Here is a 15,780-nt window from a genome sequence, read left to right as displayed (position 1 = left end):
ACCTGGGAGGCAAGAGGTTGCAGTGAGCTGAGATTGTGCCACTGCACTCCAGCCTGGGCGACAGAGCAAGACTGTCTCCAAAAAAAAAAAAAAAAACCATTGCTCACAGAAAGTGCTGTGTGCTGGCTGTGCCCCACATCCTAGTGAGAGGTTGGGAAAGTGCTATTCCACGTTAGGGAGGAAGTCTCGGGCCATAGCCACCAGGTGTGTTCTGCATGAGGCTGGGGCCAGCCTCTCCAGGCTGGTAGCCCATGGCCACCCAGGCTGAGAGCTGCTGACAGCTCCGGGTGGGCCAGCCTCAGGCATGGTCCTTGCAGCTTCCCTTTTGCCTGCAGGTTTTCCAGCTTGCAGCTCATCTGGTGTACTGGGGCAAGGCCATCATCATCTACCCGCTGTGTGAGAACAACGTCTACATGCTGTCTCCCAATGCCAGCGTATGTCTGTGAGTGCTGCTGGCTGCCAGAGCCTGGAGCCCCGAGTGGGAAGGGGTGAGGCTGGCAGGGCCCTCCAGATGCTGTTCTCTGTGTTGGCCAGGCACCAAAGGCTGTGGAAGCCCCAAGGCCAGGCTCTCACTTCAGCCTAACTCCTGGCCACTAGCATACCCAGGTCCCAATTCTGGTCTGGCTCTGTGCTCTGTGGCTCTCCTGTGTCCCCCATATGCCTGGCCCCCTCCTCCAGGCTGGATCTCCTAATCCACCTTGAGGGATCAGAGGTGAGATGCAGGATGAACTGTGCCCATGGCTCCTGCTGCTGCTCAAGGGGAAGTGCCCAGGCTCTGTCCACCTGGAGGCCTGCCTGGCCTCATACTGTTCTGCCCTCATCGCACTGTCCTGGCCCACCTGCCACACTTCGCTTCTCTGCTGCCCACTGAGGCCAGTGTTGAGAACACGGTGGGGGGTCTGCTGCACTCACTGGCATGCTCACCTGCCTGCAGGTACTCCCCGCTGGCCGAGCAGTTCTCCCACCAGTTCCCATCTCATGACCTGCCGTCCGTTCTTGCCAAGTTCTCCTTGCCGGTCTCCTTGTCAGAATTTAGGAATCCCCTGGCCCCCGCTGTGCAGGAGGTGAGTCACAGAAGCTCAAGGAGCCCAGAGTGGCAGGTGTGTAGTGGATAGGCACTACCTGCCTGGCTGTTGGTTCTGATCTGAGAGCCCTCAGCACTGCCACCTGCTTCTCCTTGGTTTTGGGGGCTTGCCGTGCAAGTGCTACGTGCCCAGCAGGACCCAAAAGTCAGCTGCCGGGCCACCTGCAGATGCTTGGCCAGTGACCCAACACTTGGGCAGTTGTTCCCTCCCCATAGAGCCCACCCTGGCTGTGGCAGGCAGTTTTTAGTGTTAGAACCGAGTTAAGCAGGAGAGTGCTTACCTTTTCTGGGCCTACAGACCTGCCTTGTACCCCTTTGGGACTGGGGACTGCAAAGGCAGTTTTGTTCTCACTGGGCCAGGCCTGACCCTCTGAGAGTTCTGCTTCTGTCTTCACTCCCTGCCATGGTTCAGGTGGCCACAGGGTCTGTGGGTATGAGTTCTGGGGTCACTGGTCCCCAGAATCTCCTCATTCAAGAGAGCCTAGAGAGGACCCTAGTGGGCCTGGGTCAGGGCAATGGGCAGGCAGGTTGGGAGCTAGGAGTGGCTGGGGGATAGAAGGCCTCCTGCAGGTCTGTGGGATGAACTGGTGCACCTGCATCTGTGGCAGGGCCAGTGGCCTCCCCTGTGGGCTGCAGGTGTCATAGCCTTGTGCTGAGGTGGCTTTGCCATCCTCCCCTCCACTGAGTTCTGGGCAGAGACTCAGAGCAGGGCCAGATAGGACACAGTGTTGGAGACAGACGAGCTGGGTGTTCTCAAGTCTTTGTCTCCAAAAGTATTTGAGTAAGTGCCAGATCTATTAGGCAAAACCAGTCCTTAAAGTCAAACCCTTTCCGTTCTCAAATTATGAATGAGAATGATTCTGGTTTTTCAGCTCCTTTAGATGCTAAACCTGACAGAGCTCTCAGTGCGGTCTTTCATAGAGCCCTTGGTTTCTGGGAGCTGAGCCAGGTTGTACCAGCTGAATAAAGGCACTCTCTGCACCCCTTCTCTTGGGGCAGTGCTTAGGGAGGAGCTGCTGGTGCTCCCTTCTCAGAGGCCTCCTGTGGTCTAGATAACGGAGTGGCTTTTCCAGGCCATGACTGAGTGTTGCTCCAGGCCTTGTCAAGGGGCCTAGGTGGAGCCCGGTTCTGCCTGGGCTCCAGTGCTGGGAAGCCCGTTTTATTTTTGGTTTATTGATTTTATTTAATTTTGATTGCACGTCAGGCTGGAGTGCAATGGCATGATCTCGGCTCACTGCAACCTTTGCCTCCCAGGTTCAAGCAATCTCCTGCCTCACCCTCCCAAGTAGCTGGGTTTACAGGTGCCCGCCACCACGCCTGGCTAATTTTTTGTATTTTTAGTAGAGACGGGGTTTCACCGTGTTGACCAGGGTGGTCTCTAACTCCTGACCTCAGGTGATCCACCCACCTCATCCTCTCAAAGTGCTGGGATTACAGGCATGAGCCACTACCCCCAGCTTTTTTTTATTATTTTGATATAGAAACTTGCTTTGTTGTCCAGGCTGAAGTACAGTGGTATGATCTTGGCTCACTGCAACCTCCGCCTCCCAGGTTCAAGTGATTCTCCTGCCTCAGCCTCCCAAGTAGCTGGGATTACAGGTGTGTGCCACCACGCCCAGCTAATTTTTGTATTTTTAGTAGAGATGAGGTTTCACTGTGTTGGCAAAGCTGGTCTCGAACTCCTGAGCTCAAGTGATCCACCCGCGTCTGTTTTATTTCTTAAATTCATGTGAAGTCTGGATATCTTGCAGTCCTTTTGACCAAGTCTTCTTACTTGCCTGGGATATATCCCCCATTCCCATCCCCAGTTCCCCAGCCCCCTCCCAGGAGGTGACCCTGGCCAGCAGCTCCTTGTTGACCCTCCCAGAGATGAGTAGACAGATGTGTATCTGAGGACACTGATGTGTCTCACACTCCTTGCTGTTCAACGCCTGAGTCTGGGCAGTGCTTTCTCATGGGGACTGGACTCTACCTGGCACAAGGCTCCTCACTGTTCCTCACTGCCAGCCCCACCTGCTAACCCAGAGACACTGGAGGGCCTGGCCAGGACATGCCTTCTCACGGTGGGGGCGGCGGGGGTGCTCCACCCCCAAGCCCAGGGTCACTGGCCTCAGCTTTCTTGTGGATCCACTCTTGTGCTCAGGGTGGACTTTCAGGTAGATCCAAGGAGAGGACTTTCTGCTCTCAGGGTACCTGCCCACAGCCTCTTTTTAAACAGTGTCTGGGCTTGTCTGGAGGTGGACTTGCTGGCTGGGTCCAACTCCAGGGCCAGTGGGCCAAAGAAGAGAGGAGGCAGAGGGGCAGCTGCAGCAGCACAGTGTGGGGGGTTTGCTCAGCGAAGCAGTCACAGGGGCCTCCACGTCTCAGGTCCTGCTCCTCAGCCAGACGCTGGGTGGCCCCGGTGTGTGGTGGGAGCCTGTGCAGGTGTGATCCAGATGTTCCCCTGGCCCCTCTCCCTTCCCAGGAGGGTGAGCGGGCCTTGCAGAGCTGGCTGGCAGCTGGGGGCTCCCTTTCTGAGAAGAGGGCCTTTCTGCCTGTGAGTCAGCACAGGGAGCGTGCTCTGGCCATGTCTAGGGCCATGGCTCCCTGATCCCCCAGGAGGAAGTTGGAGTGGGGAGGGGGACCAGCCTCACCTGCTGCCACCCGCAGACCCAGCTCATCCAGATGGTGGTGTGGATGCTGCAGCGCCGGCTTCTCATCCAGCTGCACACCTATGTCTGCCTGATGGCCTCACCCAGCGAGGAGGAGCCCCGTCCGCGAGAGGACGACGTCCCCTTCACTGCCCGGGTCGGCGGTCGCAGCCTCAGCACGCCCAACGCCCTCAGCTTTGGCTCCCCAAGTAGGGCCCCCAGGGCACCGCTGTGGTAGTCAGGGGAGACGCTTGGGGGTGGCATCCAGGAGGCTCAACGTGGGCAGTGCTGTGAGTGATGAGGGGCCTCCACACGGCTGCACACGCACATGCACGTGCCTCGTGTCCCCCGTGGAGACACCTCTCCTGTCTCCTAGCACCACCGTGACTCTGAGGTGGCAGCTTTGTCTCCGGGCTCTTCAGCAGGCTTGCTAGAATTAGGGGCAGCTCCCAGCCCAGCAAATCAGTGCTGGAATCTCTGCCCCAGCCTGGGAGCAGAGCAGGATCTCATACCACTACCAGGACAGCTGACACCTCTGCGCCCCAGAAGAGCTGTCATGGCCAGTGTGGCTTGAGGGCAGCAGCCTGTTGCCAGGTCCCAGGTCCCCGGTCCCCAGGCTTGGGGAAGGAAGGGGGTGGAAGACTTTGAAAGTCCCCCCTTGGCTGAGGTCTGGCTGTAGGCTTCATGCTTCATGTGAGGACCCCACCTGCCCAGGGTGCTTTGTCCTCCATCCTGGGTGAGGGACAGGATGCCCAGGCCCACCTTGGGGTGTTTGTGGGGCACACATTGCACCTCTGTTCAGGTCCCTTGAGGTTGCCCCCAGAGGGGAGGCTACCCGTTTCCCAAGTCAGCCATATGAGGGGAGTGTCACACCCAGGAGGTGGGGTAGCAGCGAATGCTTGCAGGCAGATGTACCCTAACCCTTGTAGGAGTTAGGGGTGTCACTGGAGGCTGGCTGCTGGCTCTGCCCTCGCTGTTCCCCTGGGTGTCCTGGAATTCCACTTGGTCACCCTGACCCATGCCCCCCACAGCCAGCAGCGATGACATGACCCTCACCAGCCCCAGCATGGACAACTCCAGCGCAGAGCTACTTCCCAGCGGGGACTCGCCACTGAACCAGAGGATGACGGAGAACCTGCTGGCCAGCCTGTCGGAGCATGAACGCGCAGCCATCCTCAGTGTACCCGCAGCCCAGAACCCTGAGGACCTCCGCATGTTTGCCAGGTGGGTGTAGGTTGACCCGTTGGGACTGGGGCCAGTTGCAGGGTCAGGGCAGAAAGTGGATAGGGACGTACGCAACAGAACCACCAAATCCCCTGAGAACAGATGGGGCCCTGTTCGAGATGGAGTCTCTGCATTCAGGTGTGTAGGGGCAGGTGCCACTGCCCAGGCCTGAGGGTTCGGCTTGTCACCAAGACTCCGGGCCATGGGCCTGGCATGCCTATTTTTGGGACTCTTCTCTCTCCAGTACTTCTTAGATGTTTCTTGTCCCTTGAGAGGCAGTGCCAAGTTCTCACCCTCATGGGACTTGGCAGGGGTTTGCCCAGGACTGTAAGCCCTGCGGGCATCCAGGGTCCCCCATGTTAAAGGTGATGTGGCTCAGTGGTCTCTGTCAGCCCCACCCTGACTTGGGGGACAGTGTAGGGGCATAGTTTCCCGGGAGTGGTCAGGTTGTCAGGGACTGAGTTCCCGGTTAAGAACCACACTCCAGGCCCTCGAGAGAACCACTTGCAACTCCTCTGAGCAGCTGGTCCAGGTGTCACCTGCATCCTAGCCTCCTCTGTGCCAGCCTGAGTTGCAGAAAGCACCCTAAAGCAGTGACCTTCCAAATGATGGTGACATTAAAAAAAAAAAAAAAAAGTCGGGCGCGGTGGCTCATGCCTTAATCCCAGCACTTTGGGAGGCTGAGGTGGGTGGATCACGAGGTCAGGAGATCGAGATCATCCTGGCTAACATGGTGAAACCCCGTCTCTACTAAAAAATACAAAAAATTAGCTGGGTGTGGTGGCGGGTGCCTGTAGTCCCAGCTACTGGGGAGGCTGAGGCAGGAGAATGGCCTGAAGGCGGGAGGCGGAGCTTGGCGGGAGGAGGAGAATGGCGGGAAGGCGGGAGGTGCAGTGAGCCGAGATCGCGCCACTGCACCTTCAGCCTGGGCAGCAGAGCGAGACCCCGTCTCAAAAAAAAAAAAGCAGGCTGGGCACAGTGGCTCATGCTTATAATCTCAGCACTTTGGGAGGCCGAGGTGGGTGGATCACCTGAGTTCAGGAGTTCGAGACCAGCCTGGCCAACATATAATGAAACCCTGTCTCTACTAAAAAATAGAGAAATTAGCCAGGTGTGGTAGCACACTCCTGTAGTCCCAGCTTACTTGGGAAGCTGACGCAGGAGAATCACTTGAATCTGGGAGGTGGGAGGTTGTAGTGAGCTGAGATCGAGCCACTGCAATCCAGCCTGGGTGACTGAGTGAGACTCCGTCTCTCAAAAAAGGAAAAAAAAAAGCAGTGACCATTTGGCTCCAGAGCTACATGGGACTCACTGTAGCACGAAAAAGAAGCCACCAGCAGACCCCTGGTCCCAACATCAGGACGCAGGCTGGGGCAGCTCTGGGTTTGAACAGCCGTCTGCCGTCCTGGACCCACTCCGCCCACCTGCTGGTCAGCCGGGACCGTGGTGGGCATGGGGTCCAGGAGGCCTGCCTACCCTTGTTGGGGGGCTGTGGTGGCTGCCTCCCTGGCCTTCACCGCCAGCTCTGCTCAGGCCTGTGGGCAGCTCAGAGCTGATTCCCAGCAGTGGCTCTTCAGCAGAGGCCTCTGGGGGCTGGTGTCAGGTTGGGCTCACGCCCACCCATCCCTTCCAGGCTCCTTCACTACTTCCGCGGCCGCCACCACCTGGAGGAGATTATGTACAACGAGAACACGCGGCGCTCCCAGCTGCTCATGCTGTTTGACAAGTTCCGCAGCGTGCTGGTGGTGACCACCCACGAGGACCCCGTCATTGCCGTCTTCCAGGCTCTGCTCCCCTGAGCCCAGGCGGAGGGCGGAAGGCTGCTGGGGTGCGCAGGTGGGCGCTTGCGTCTCCCCACCCCAGGGCTCCCCCCGTGCTGAGGCTGAGCCCTCTTGGCCCTGAGGCCTGGCATTGGGTGGATGCGGGCTGGCCGTGGCCCAGTGAAGCCTGCAGAGCCCCGCTGTCCTTGCCCCTGGTGGTTCCGCTGTGGGGCTGCTGCCCTCTGTGTTCCTACGCTTCCCTCCAGTCCTTGCCGCACGCGTAGGCATCTCCACGCTGGAGGGGGGCCTGCCAGGACTCCTGTCTCTGGGTGAGGCCGCATCCTTCTAGGCCCATGTGGGCTGTGCGTTTCTCAGACCCTCCTTCTGTCCCTACACCTACTCCTTGGACCCCCCAGTCTGTGGCCACCCTGAAGAATGTGCAGAAACACTTGTGTGGCCTGTCCCTGTCTCTCTGACAGCCTTCCATTTGTGAAATGCCCTGTGGCCCCCTCCCCAGTACCTCTGTCTGCCATGCGCTTCTTCCTCCCAGGCTACCCTGAGCCTTTCCTGGCCCAGTCCTCACCACAGTCCACAGAAGCCACAAACAGGCTCATAGCCGAGCTGTGACCTGGTCCTGACCATCTGGGGCACGAGGGCCTGGGCTGGCCCTGCTAGGCTGGAGCAGCCCTGTCACCTGTGCACATCTTGCTGGTGGAGGCATGGCCCACTGTGCAGGACCCCACCCTCAGGGGCTCTCGGCTCCCACACTGATGATTATCCCCAGCATCCACACCGGGCCTGGCGCTGCGTACTCAGGGCCCCCAGCTCTCGTGTCCTGGAGGAAGAGCTAGCTCCAGACATGTGTTGATCACCTAGAGGAGCTCTGGCTAAGGCACAGTTTTCTAGAAATAAAACATTTATTCTGTTTTTAAACAATTAAAAAATCTTGTCTGGGCAGGCCCTCTGCTCAGGCCTGTGTGTCCTGCTCAGCCACTCTGTCGACCACACTGACCCAGGGGCTGCCCCGGACATAGAAGCGGAGGGGTTTTCGGGCCCACTCCCCTGCATGGCCGACGCCCACCCGGGCTGCTGCCACTACAGCCGGCTCACTGGGCTCCAGGGGACCACGCTCCAGCCATACAGCTTCATCCTGTGCCAGGTCCCTCTGGTCAAAGCTCTTGTTGATGGCCAGGGCCTGGCACAGCTTGGAGGGGCCACTGCAGAGCTCACGGTCCTTGAGGACACGGCTGGCGGTGCCTTTCCGGAGGGTGCTGCGAAGCTGACGCATGGTCTCCAGACCTTCCAGGGGCTCCAGTGCTCGCAGCAAGACGCAAGCCCCGTCCCCTGTGGGACGGACAGTTTGGAAGTGGAGCCTCCCTAGGCTCCTGTCCTCTCTGCCCTAGTACACATCCAGACATCCTGTGCTGCAGGGAGGGTGCAGCTGCCTTCCTCCCTTGGCCAGGGACCTGCTCTGTGCACCTGTACCATCTCCTGGGTCTGACCTGGTGAGAGGGGGCTGCACCTCACTGTGTCCAGACCCCTCTGCCTACCTTGCCATCCTCCAAGCCTGCACCATGAGGTGTGCCTCTTGTGGACACCTCTGGCTTCCACCACCAGGCAGGGCCTCCCCCACTGTGGCCGCCCCCACAAAGCCAGACTGTTAAAAACACATGACAAATGCTGGGTATCAGTTCCTTTCTACCTGGCTTCCCCTGGTCTTGTGACTGGCAGCAGCTATAAAGCCAGCAAAGGAAGCTCCAGAGAGCCAGTCCTCGGGTGCGATCATTCAGCCAGGAAGCAGGAAGCCTTGGCCTAGCCAGGCCCCAGCGCTCCCCTTCTGTCTCACCCACTCAGTGTTTGTGTTGGTCAAGTGGTGGGGGCTAGGAGTTGGCTTAGAGCAGCTGCCAGTGTGCACCGGATGTTGGGAGAGCCCATGCAATGACTCAGTGGAAGGACTGACTGCAACACCCTGCACAGGCAGGGCAGGAGGAGGCTGACGAAGCCCCCTCACCTCCCTTGGGATCCCTCCTCCAGCCTAGCCCCCTCCCTCACCAGGCCAGGCCACTTGAGAAGCAGAGACAGCAAGCGAAGGCTCCTGGGCCAGGGGCTCACTCAAGCACAGATACCCGAATTCCCTCTGCCCTGCAGGTTTGGAAAGGCCCCTTGGATTCCTGGCTGGGGACAATGATGACCTGGACCCTGGCCAGAAGAGCCCTAGCCCTCCAGCAAGGCAGCACCTGCTGTGATGCACCTGTGCACCCCTGGCCCTCCCAGCCACCTGGGAGTCAGAAGCTTAGCCTGGAGGTGGCCAAGCCAGTCCCTACTCTTGGGCTGCGGCCACCTGAGGCTCTGCATCAGCAGCCAGAGGGGAGCACTAGTGGACAAAGCCAGCAAATGCGGCGTTCCTGTGAGCAGATACCCTCAACCAGCCAGCTGTCAAAGTATTTCAAGATAAAATCAAGGCCAAGCAAAGCCTTTAAGTTCCCGTCCATTCTGTGATTCCCACGCTGCTTCCAGCTCACCAGGTGGGGTGCCCGCTGCCCACCCTGACCCACCTCAGTAGGGAGGAGCAGGACCCTCTACATCCCTGTGGGTACAGGGCACATGCCCCTCATTGTCTCACTGAGCCCCCACAGAGCCACCTGCAAATGAGTCAAAGCCTGGCCGCCCTCATCACCACACCCCCGTGCCCTGGCTCCTTCACACAGAACACATCCAAGTCCCACATCCTGACAAAAACACGACCCCTTTGATCACTTCCTGCCGAACCTCCCTTTCCTCACCGACTCCTCTGCCGACCCTAACTCCCTCTGCTGTGCCCACTGCTCCATCCTTGGCGACCTGACCACGCTGCTCTTAGCACTGCAGTCATCCTCTTCTCCAATCAGCTTCTCATCCTCATGAGCTGCCTCCGTGAAGGGCAGGCGACACTTGTGTCCTCGGCCTCCTTTCTGCCTCCACTCCAACCAACCCTTTCTTTTCCTTTCTTTTTTTTTTTTTTTTTGAGATGGAGTCTTGCTCTGTCACCCAGGCTGGAGTGTCGTGGCACGATCTTGGCTCCCTACAACCTCCGCCTCCTGGGTTCAAGCGATTCTCCTGACTCCGCCTCCCTAGTAGCTGGGATTACAGGTGCCCACTACCATGCCCAGCTAATTTTTGTATTTTTGGTAGAGACAGAGTTTCACCGTGTTGGCCAGGCTGGTGTCAAACTCCTGACCTCAGGTGATCCGCCCGCCTCGGCCTCCCGAAGTGCTGGGATGACAGGCGTGAGCCACCGCGCCCGGCCCCACCCAGCCCTTTTTACCCCTTTAACCAGCCCTGCCCCGTCAACGTAGCCAGAGCTCCCGAAACCCTGGCCTGGCCTGGAAGTGGCACCTCCTCGCTCAAATGCCAGCCCCACCTCAGTCCTCCTAGTGGTCCCCTGGCTGCTAGCGGACAGGGCTCTGCCAGCCCTCCAACCCCCCGTGCCCCAGTACTGCTCACCCTGGCTGGAGATGTTCATGCAGAAGTACATGCCATAAATGATGTACACGTACAGGGTCCCCGGCTTCATGAACATGCCTCGGTTGCGAGGGGTCTGCCGGCCACCCCTTGAGTGGGCAGCTTCATCCTCTGGCCCCAGGTATGCCTCGGTCTCCACGATGCGGCCTCGGAGTTCTGTGCCATTAGGAAGTCGCCGGACTAGGACCTGTGGGCAGTCAGTTTCTGCTCAGGGCGGGAAGGGATGGGGGTCCACTCACCCTAACAGTGCCCAGCCTGGACCTCATCTCCCCAGCTCAGGGTGTGTCAGCCGCCCAGGTCTAGCCAGGGACCTTGCCCCGTCTCCATCCTGCCTCTTCTCTTGCTCCTGCTGAGGCTGAATGTGGCCACTGAGGGCACCAGTTGTCTCCTCCAGCCCTGCTAGACAACCAGACCGCAGGCCGAAGACACCTCAGGCCACAGCCAGGCTGGGCTGGGAACCGGCAGTCATGGATTCACCTTGCAGGTCGACCTCCAAGTCCTCTCAGCAGGACCCTCCATTCCCCAGCTTCCTCCTTTCCCAAGTACCCTTGAGAAAACCATCAGCATTTAGCACGAGGCCAGGCATCACGGAAGGCACAGGACCCCAAGGATGTCCCCACATCATTTACCTGGCCAATCCCAGAGCCCGTGAAGTCCCCTAAACCTGGGCTGCTGAGGTGGCCACAAGGGACCCTCATACTCAGCTCCCACCCTCCGGCTTTCTGACAGTAGGCCCAGCTGCCCCACGGTGCCCCAGCCTGGACCATGGTCCTGGTAACGGCCAACAGTTGTGTCACTGCTCGGAGCCCCAGAGTTAACAGCAGAGCACTGGGGACCAACCACATCCCCTGCACCTCTCTCGTTTTTAGGCCAGATAGGTCAGCTGGACAGCCAGGCTACCTTCACCTCAGCCCACGAAGCCCTGTGGTGCCAAAGGCCATGGTCAGTATCACGGGCTGGGGAGGAGGGGCACTGGAGCTTAGATGCTCGCCAGGGGAGTATTCAGCAGGCCTTCCCGGAGATAGGGTGGTGGGAAGAAGGGGTCAGCGCGGGGAGCATTCAGGAGGCCTTCCCGGAGATAGGGTGGTGGGAAGAAGGGGTCAGTGCCTGTGCGGGAAGCCCAGAAATCCTTAGGCATCCAGAGCTGTGAGGACAGAAGTGAACAGGCCAGGCCATGTCCAGGGGAGAAAGGGTGGCCCTGTTCCATCTTCCCTGGAGCTTAGAGGGAATGCCCCTCCAGGGGCTTCACTCTGCACACTCCTGTGCCTCCATGGGGGCACACTGAGGGGGGGGGGGGCCCAACTACCACTCTGGAGAGGAGGTTCCCACAGCCCTTTTCTCATTGTTTCCTTTTCCATCCCAAATTTCTGATCAGGATTTCACTGATACCATTTCCACCAATGGCAGATACTGGGGCCTCTCACCCCTCCCCACCCCCATGGCCAACACACACCCCTCTTCCTTGTTGGCAGAGCCTCCTGGGGGACACCACACCCTCCTCAGCCCGGAGAGTGGCCTGGGATTTCATGGCAACTCACTGCAGTGACCCTTTTAGGGATGAGTGCATGACCCAAGCCTGGCTGAGGGGTCTGCAAGGGCATCCACTAGGAGGTTATGGAGAGGGCAGAGGGCTGTCCCTGGTCCAAGGGACACAGGGTGAGACACCCTCTTCTCTGCTGGACATCATCTTGTCCACCAATGGGCTCAAGTGGGCATGACCGTGGCCTGCCAAGGATGCTGAATAGAAACAAACGTATTGTGGTCCCTGATGCCATGCTGGGCCCTTGCCCTGTTCCTACGATGCACCTGCCACACGTGCCATTTTGTTGTATCACAAATGCCCATTGTATTTTTTTTTTTATTTTTGAGACGGAGTCTCGCCCTGTCGCCCAGGCCGGAGTGCAATGGCGTGATCTCAGCTCACTGCAACTCTGCCTCCTGGGTTCAAGTGATTCTCCTGCCTCAGCCTCCCGAGTAGCTGAGATTAGAAGCGCCCGTCATCACATCCAGCTAATTTTTGTATTTTTAGTAGAGATGGGGTTTCACCATGTTGGTCAGGCTGGTCTCAAACTCCTGGCCTCGTGATCCGCCCGCCTCGGCCTCCCAAAGTGCTGGGATTACCGGCATGAGCCACCACACCTGGCCACAAATGCCCATTACTTAAGGTGCTTTTACAAGGATCCGCATGGGGACAGAATGTTGTTTGTTCTCCACGAGGTCGAGCCCACATTCTAGGGTCTGCTCCTTTAGCACCCAACTCCTGGCACTGGTATTTCTCTTCTGGTTCTTCTTGGTGATTATAACCTAAAAGTAGGCTCATTAAAGGACAAAGGGAAGGCCTTGGAGCCTCTGGAGAACCAGAAAGGCAGGCCTGGGGCTTTGGCATCGAGGACCACCACCACCACCTCGCTCCCAACAGATCCAGCCAAGATGCCACGGCTGTGTGAGCATCTGCTTGTGGGGACAGGCTGCACTGTAGGCCCCACCAGGATGGGACCTGGGCAGTCCCTGCTTCTTACTCCAAGTCTGATTGGCAGAGCCCAGATCTTTGACCTACACTAAGCTGCAGGGGACCTGGGAAGCCAGCACTGCACTGTGAGCCACTACAGCGGGAAGGGGCAGCCCGACACTGGCCACAGCCACAGTTCCCACGTGTGGAAAAACTGAGGTGGATTGCCGGTGAGGAAGGCTAACGGTGCAAGTGCTCCTGCCCTAGATGCCCAGAGCCGGGGGTAGACAGTGGCACCCCTGCTCCACCCTGGCCAAGCAGCACTGACAATCTCTACATTCTTCCCAGATGATCTCAGGCAACTGAGATGAAGCTAAGCAGGGACCAGTGTGAGCAAAGCCGCTAAATGCATGAGGACAAGGAGGACTAACCGAGGGCCAATCCAGCAGGCAGCGGACAGGGGTTCAGGGACAACTGCAGTGACAGGCACTTCAGGAGGGACCTTGCTGCTATGTTCACATTACCTGTCCCAGAAATGCCCGGGCCAGGGGGACTGCCGGCTGGTCGAAAAACTCCAACCCCAGTCGGGTAAGGTGGCCCTTTGGGCTTGAGAAATAGATGCTGCGGTACGGGCCCGGAGTGGTGGGCGGTCCCAACCAGTGCTCCCTGGGGCAAGGTGCCTGGGCTGCGTCGGACGAGCTGTGTGGCTGCCCTGCTCTAGCTGGTCGCTGCTTCTTTTGCCCCATCCTTCGGCAAAACTGTAATGGAAAAAAAATAAATAAGCATCCGAATAGGAGACAACTGTGTGGTAAGGTCAGGCTCAGGAGGTGCAAGGACTGGATTTGACCACCTGCTTTGGTTTCTTCATCTGCAAAGCGGGGGTGACCATCCTGTGGGTTGTTATGAGGCACAAACACCCTGACACACTCGAGGCCTCAGGAAATGATCACGTCTGACGATGGACGGCTGCTGCTGGTGGCAGGGTGGCTGCTCTGCCCCACATATGTGCGAGCTGCACGGCATGGGGGCCCAGGCTGCATGACCTGGGGAGCAGATGGGGGCCTGAGCCTGGGACAGCAGGGCTGGTGCCCTCTGATTCCCACTCATCATGCAGGTCCCAAGCAAACGTCTGAGCTGGTTTCTGGAACCCTGCCCTTTCATCCAACCCTTACCAGAATTCAAAACACAGACAGGATCTTGGCAGGGCCAAGGCCTGACACACAGGGAGGGGTGAGCACCGGGGTGACCACCGCGTGCTCAGGGTCCCTAACTGTCCTCTGCTTCATGGCCCAGGTTGGATAACGAGCAAGTGGGGCAAAGGCAAGGTCTCCTGAGGGACTAGGAGGGTCTGCTCAGACCGAGCAGGCCGCCAGCCTCCCACCTCTGGCCTCCCCATGGGTAGGGGGAACCTAACCACACATCCTCAGCTGTCCTGGGGCAAAGGAGGAGGGAAGATGAAGGTGGCGGGTGAGCGCCGGCCTGGCAGCACCCGGAGGGCTGGTCTTCAGCAGCACCTAAGTCCTCCTGGCATGGGAGAGATGCATTCTTTTTAACGGGAGTGCTGACGTTAATGTAGAACGGAGACTGCCAGTCGGCCTGGAACGGACGCTGACGTGACCGTCTCCGCAGCTCGGCCCGCGCTGCCAACGCGCCGTGGGTTCAGCCCCCCGGGCGCTGCGGCCACTGCTCTCGGCCCGAGCTCGGCCCTTGGCCTATGCTCTGGCTCTGCCCCCGAACCCTCGGGGCGGTGGGCGGTACGCCCGTCCCCGGCACTCCCGCTCCCGCGGCCGCGCTCGCTGCTGCGCCTGGGGGTGGGCGCGTCTGTTCCGCGGGGCGGCCGAGGCGGGCGCTCACCTGGGCCCCGCTGCGCGCGGGCATCCGGCGGCTCGGGCTGGGGCTTCGTGGGACTTGGACCCCGGCGCGGAGCCCAGCAGCCGCCGACCACGGAAGCACCCCTAGGACCGGGGCGGAGCGGCGCCTGCGCAGAAGGGGACGGAAGCCGGCAGAGGGGGGCAGTGAGCGCCGGGAACTGGCTGCGCCCCCGGGGCGCGGCGGACCACGTGGAGGTGGATCCTCTTCCCAGCTCCCACCGCCAGTTCCGGACCGATTCCCGGGCCTGATGCGGTGCCTGCGAAGCGAGAGCGGGAAAGGGGCACCTGGGGGGTGGGGCGAGCCCCCCACTGTGCCCCGGCGCCCCTCCCAATGAGCTGTCCGCCCCCGCCTGCGCCCTGGTCGCCTGGCGGCCTCAGAGCCCACTCCACCAGCCGGTGGTCAGACCACCAAGAGGACGGGCCCATCGTGAACCTGAGTGGATCCTCGAGGGGCCCGGGCGGAGTGGTCGTGCTTTGGGGGAGGGGGCCGGCCGCAGACGTGTTTTCCGGTGGGGTGCCAGCGGAGTGAGCGCCTGGGAGGCCGCCCCAGCCCTGGTCCGGAGTGGGCCAGGGAGTCCTTATCCAGGAAGTGGACGCCAGGCTTGTGCGGAAGCCCCCGCCCCTGGCCGGGGTTGTCACAGGCTGGTGGGGGGAAGGAAGGAGGGAGCGGCGCGGATTCTGCCTCTGCAGCAGAGCCCCCATCCCTCTTTCCGCCCAGGGATGCTGAAGGGAGCTCGCCCACGTTCTGGGTTGGGCCTGCTGGAGCGCAGGCAGCCTCCTCTAGAGGCTGAGGCCAGACCAGGGCTGAACACGGCCTGGCAGTGCGCAGCCGTCCTACGCTTCTGAGGCCTCCCCAACGGCCCAGCGCCTGCTGCGCTTGTAAGCTCTCAAGTGAGATCCATGCCCCTAGGGAGGGGCAGGGACGGTGCTGGGCCCAGTGGACGGAAGGGCCTAGGGGACGGGCCCTGAGGGAGCTGGGCACACTGCTGGCTCCCACGGCCCATGGCAGCCCCAGCACCCAGCAGAGCCATCCCCCGCTTCTGGCCACTTGAAGGTTTATCTGGGTCTGCAGGGCCCCTCCACTATGGCAGGCACAATCCCACCCCACAACCCACCTCTGCCGTACAAAAACCCTCGAGGGGCTTTTCCTGAGCTTTGACGTCTGTGACCCTGGTCCTGGAAAGGAGCACCTGAAAAGGCCTTGAAGAGCAATTGGGCACCTGGCCGTGTCAGGTGGGAGACGCTGGGCAGGACAGACGCA

General features: G+C 59.9%; 2 protein-coding genes across 14 annotated transcripts in view; one reads left to right on the top strand and one right to left on the bottom strand.

Moving 5' to 3' along the window:
- Positions 1 to 13,442, top strand: part of NPRL3 (NPR3 like, GATOR1 complex subunit) — a 73,868-nt gene extending 60,426 nt beyond the window's left edge. For 5 of the 11 annotated variants that reach the window (XM_055364708.2, XM_055364709.2, XM_063699827.1 and 2 more), the window contains 5 exons: positions 336 to 442; positions 935 to 1,064; positions 3,734 to 3,923; positions 4,746 to 4,938; positions 6,572 to 7,144. In XM_055364708.2, the coding sequence (XP_055220683.1) occupies positions 336 to 442; positions 935 to 1,064; positions 3,734 to 3,923; positions 4,746 to 4,938; positions 6,572 to 6,737 (786 nt within the window). In that variant the 3' untranslated portion in view covers positions 6,738 to 7,144. Of the gene's footprint in view, positions 1 to 335; positions 443 to 934; positions 1,065 to 3,733; positions 3,924 to 4,745; positions 4,939 to 6,571; positions 12,879 to 12,996 lie in introns of those variants that run through there. The other 6 variants (XM_063699829.1, XM_063699831.1, XR_010131482.1 and 3 more) reach the window with 5 other exon arrangements.
- MPG (N-methylpurine DNA glycosylase) lies at positions 7,597 to 15,653 on the bottom strand. 3 transcript variants are annotated; one of them, XM_019011651.4, is made up of 5 exons: positions 15,635 to 15,653; positions 14,503 to 14,626; positions 13,173 to 13,406; positions 10,182 to 10,386; positions 7,597 to 8,042 (listed from the first exon to the last, which is right to left on the bottom strand). In XM_019011651.4, the coding sequence occupies exons 2-5, from the start codon at positions 14,524 to 14,526 to the stop codon at positions 7,666 to 7,668; spliced, it is 840 nt and encodes a 279-aa protein (XP_018867196.2). In that variant the 5' UTR covers positions 14,527 to 14,626; positions 15,635 to 15,653; the 3' UTR covers positions 7,597 to 7,665. The 3 variants fall into 3 exon arrangements, with proteins under 3 accessions (XP_018867196.2, XP_055220685.2, XP_055220686.2); XM_055364710.2 differs by lacking the exon at positions 15,635 to 15,653 and adding an exon at positions 14,953 to 15,122; XM_055364711.2 differs by lacking the exons at positions 14,503 to 14,626; positions 15,635 to 15,653 and adding exons at positions 13,499 to 13,691; positions 14,063 to 14,255.
- Between the last annotated feature and the right edge of the window lie 127 nt (positions 15,654 to 15,780).

Source organism: Gorilla gorilla, chromosome 18 (genome assembly GCF_029281585.2).
Source record: "Gorilla gorilla gorilla isolate KB3781 chromosome 18, NHGRI_mGorGor1-v2.1_pri, whole genome shotgun sequence".
Lineage (NCBI taxonomy): Eukaryota > Metazoa > Chordata > Mammalia > Primates > Hominidae > Gorilla > Gorilla gorilla.
The sequence above is the reverse complement of the archived record's forward strand: the minus strand, read 5'-3'. Positions and strand labels throughout refer to the sequence as shown.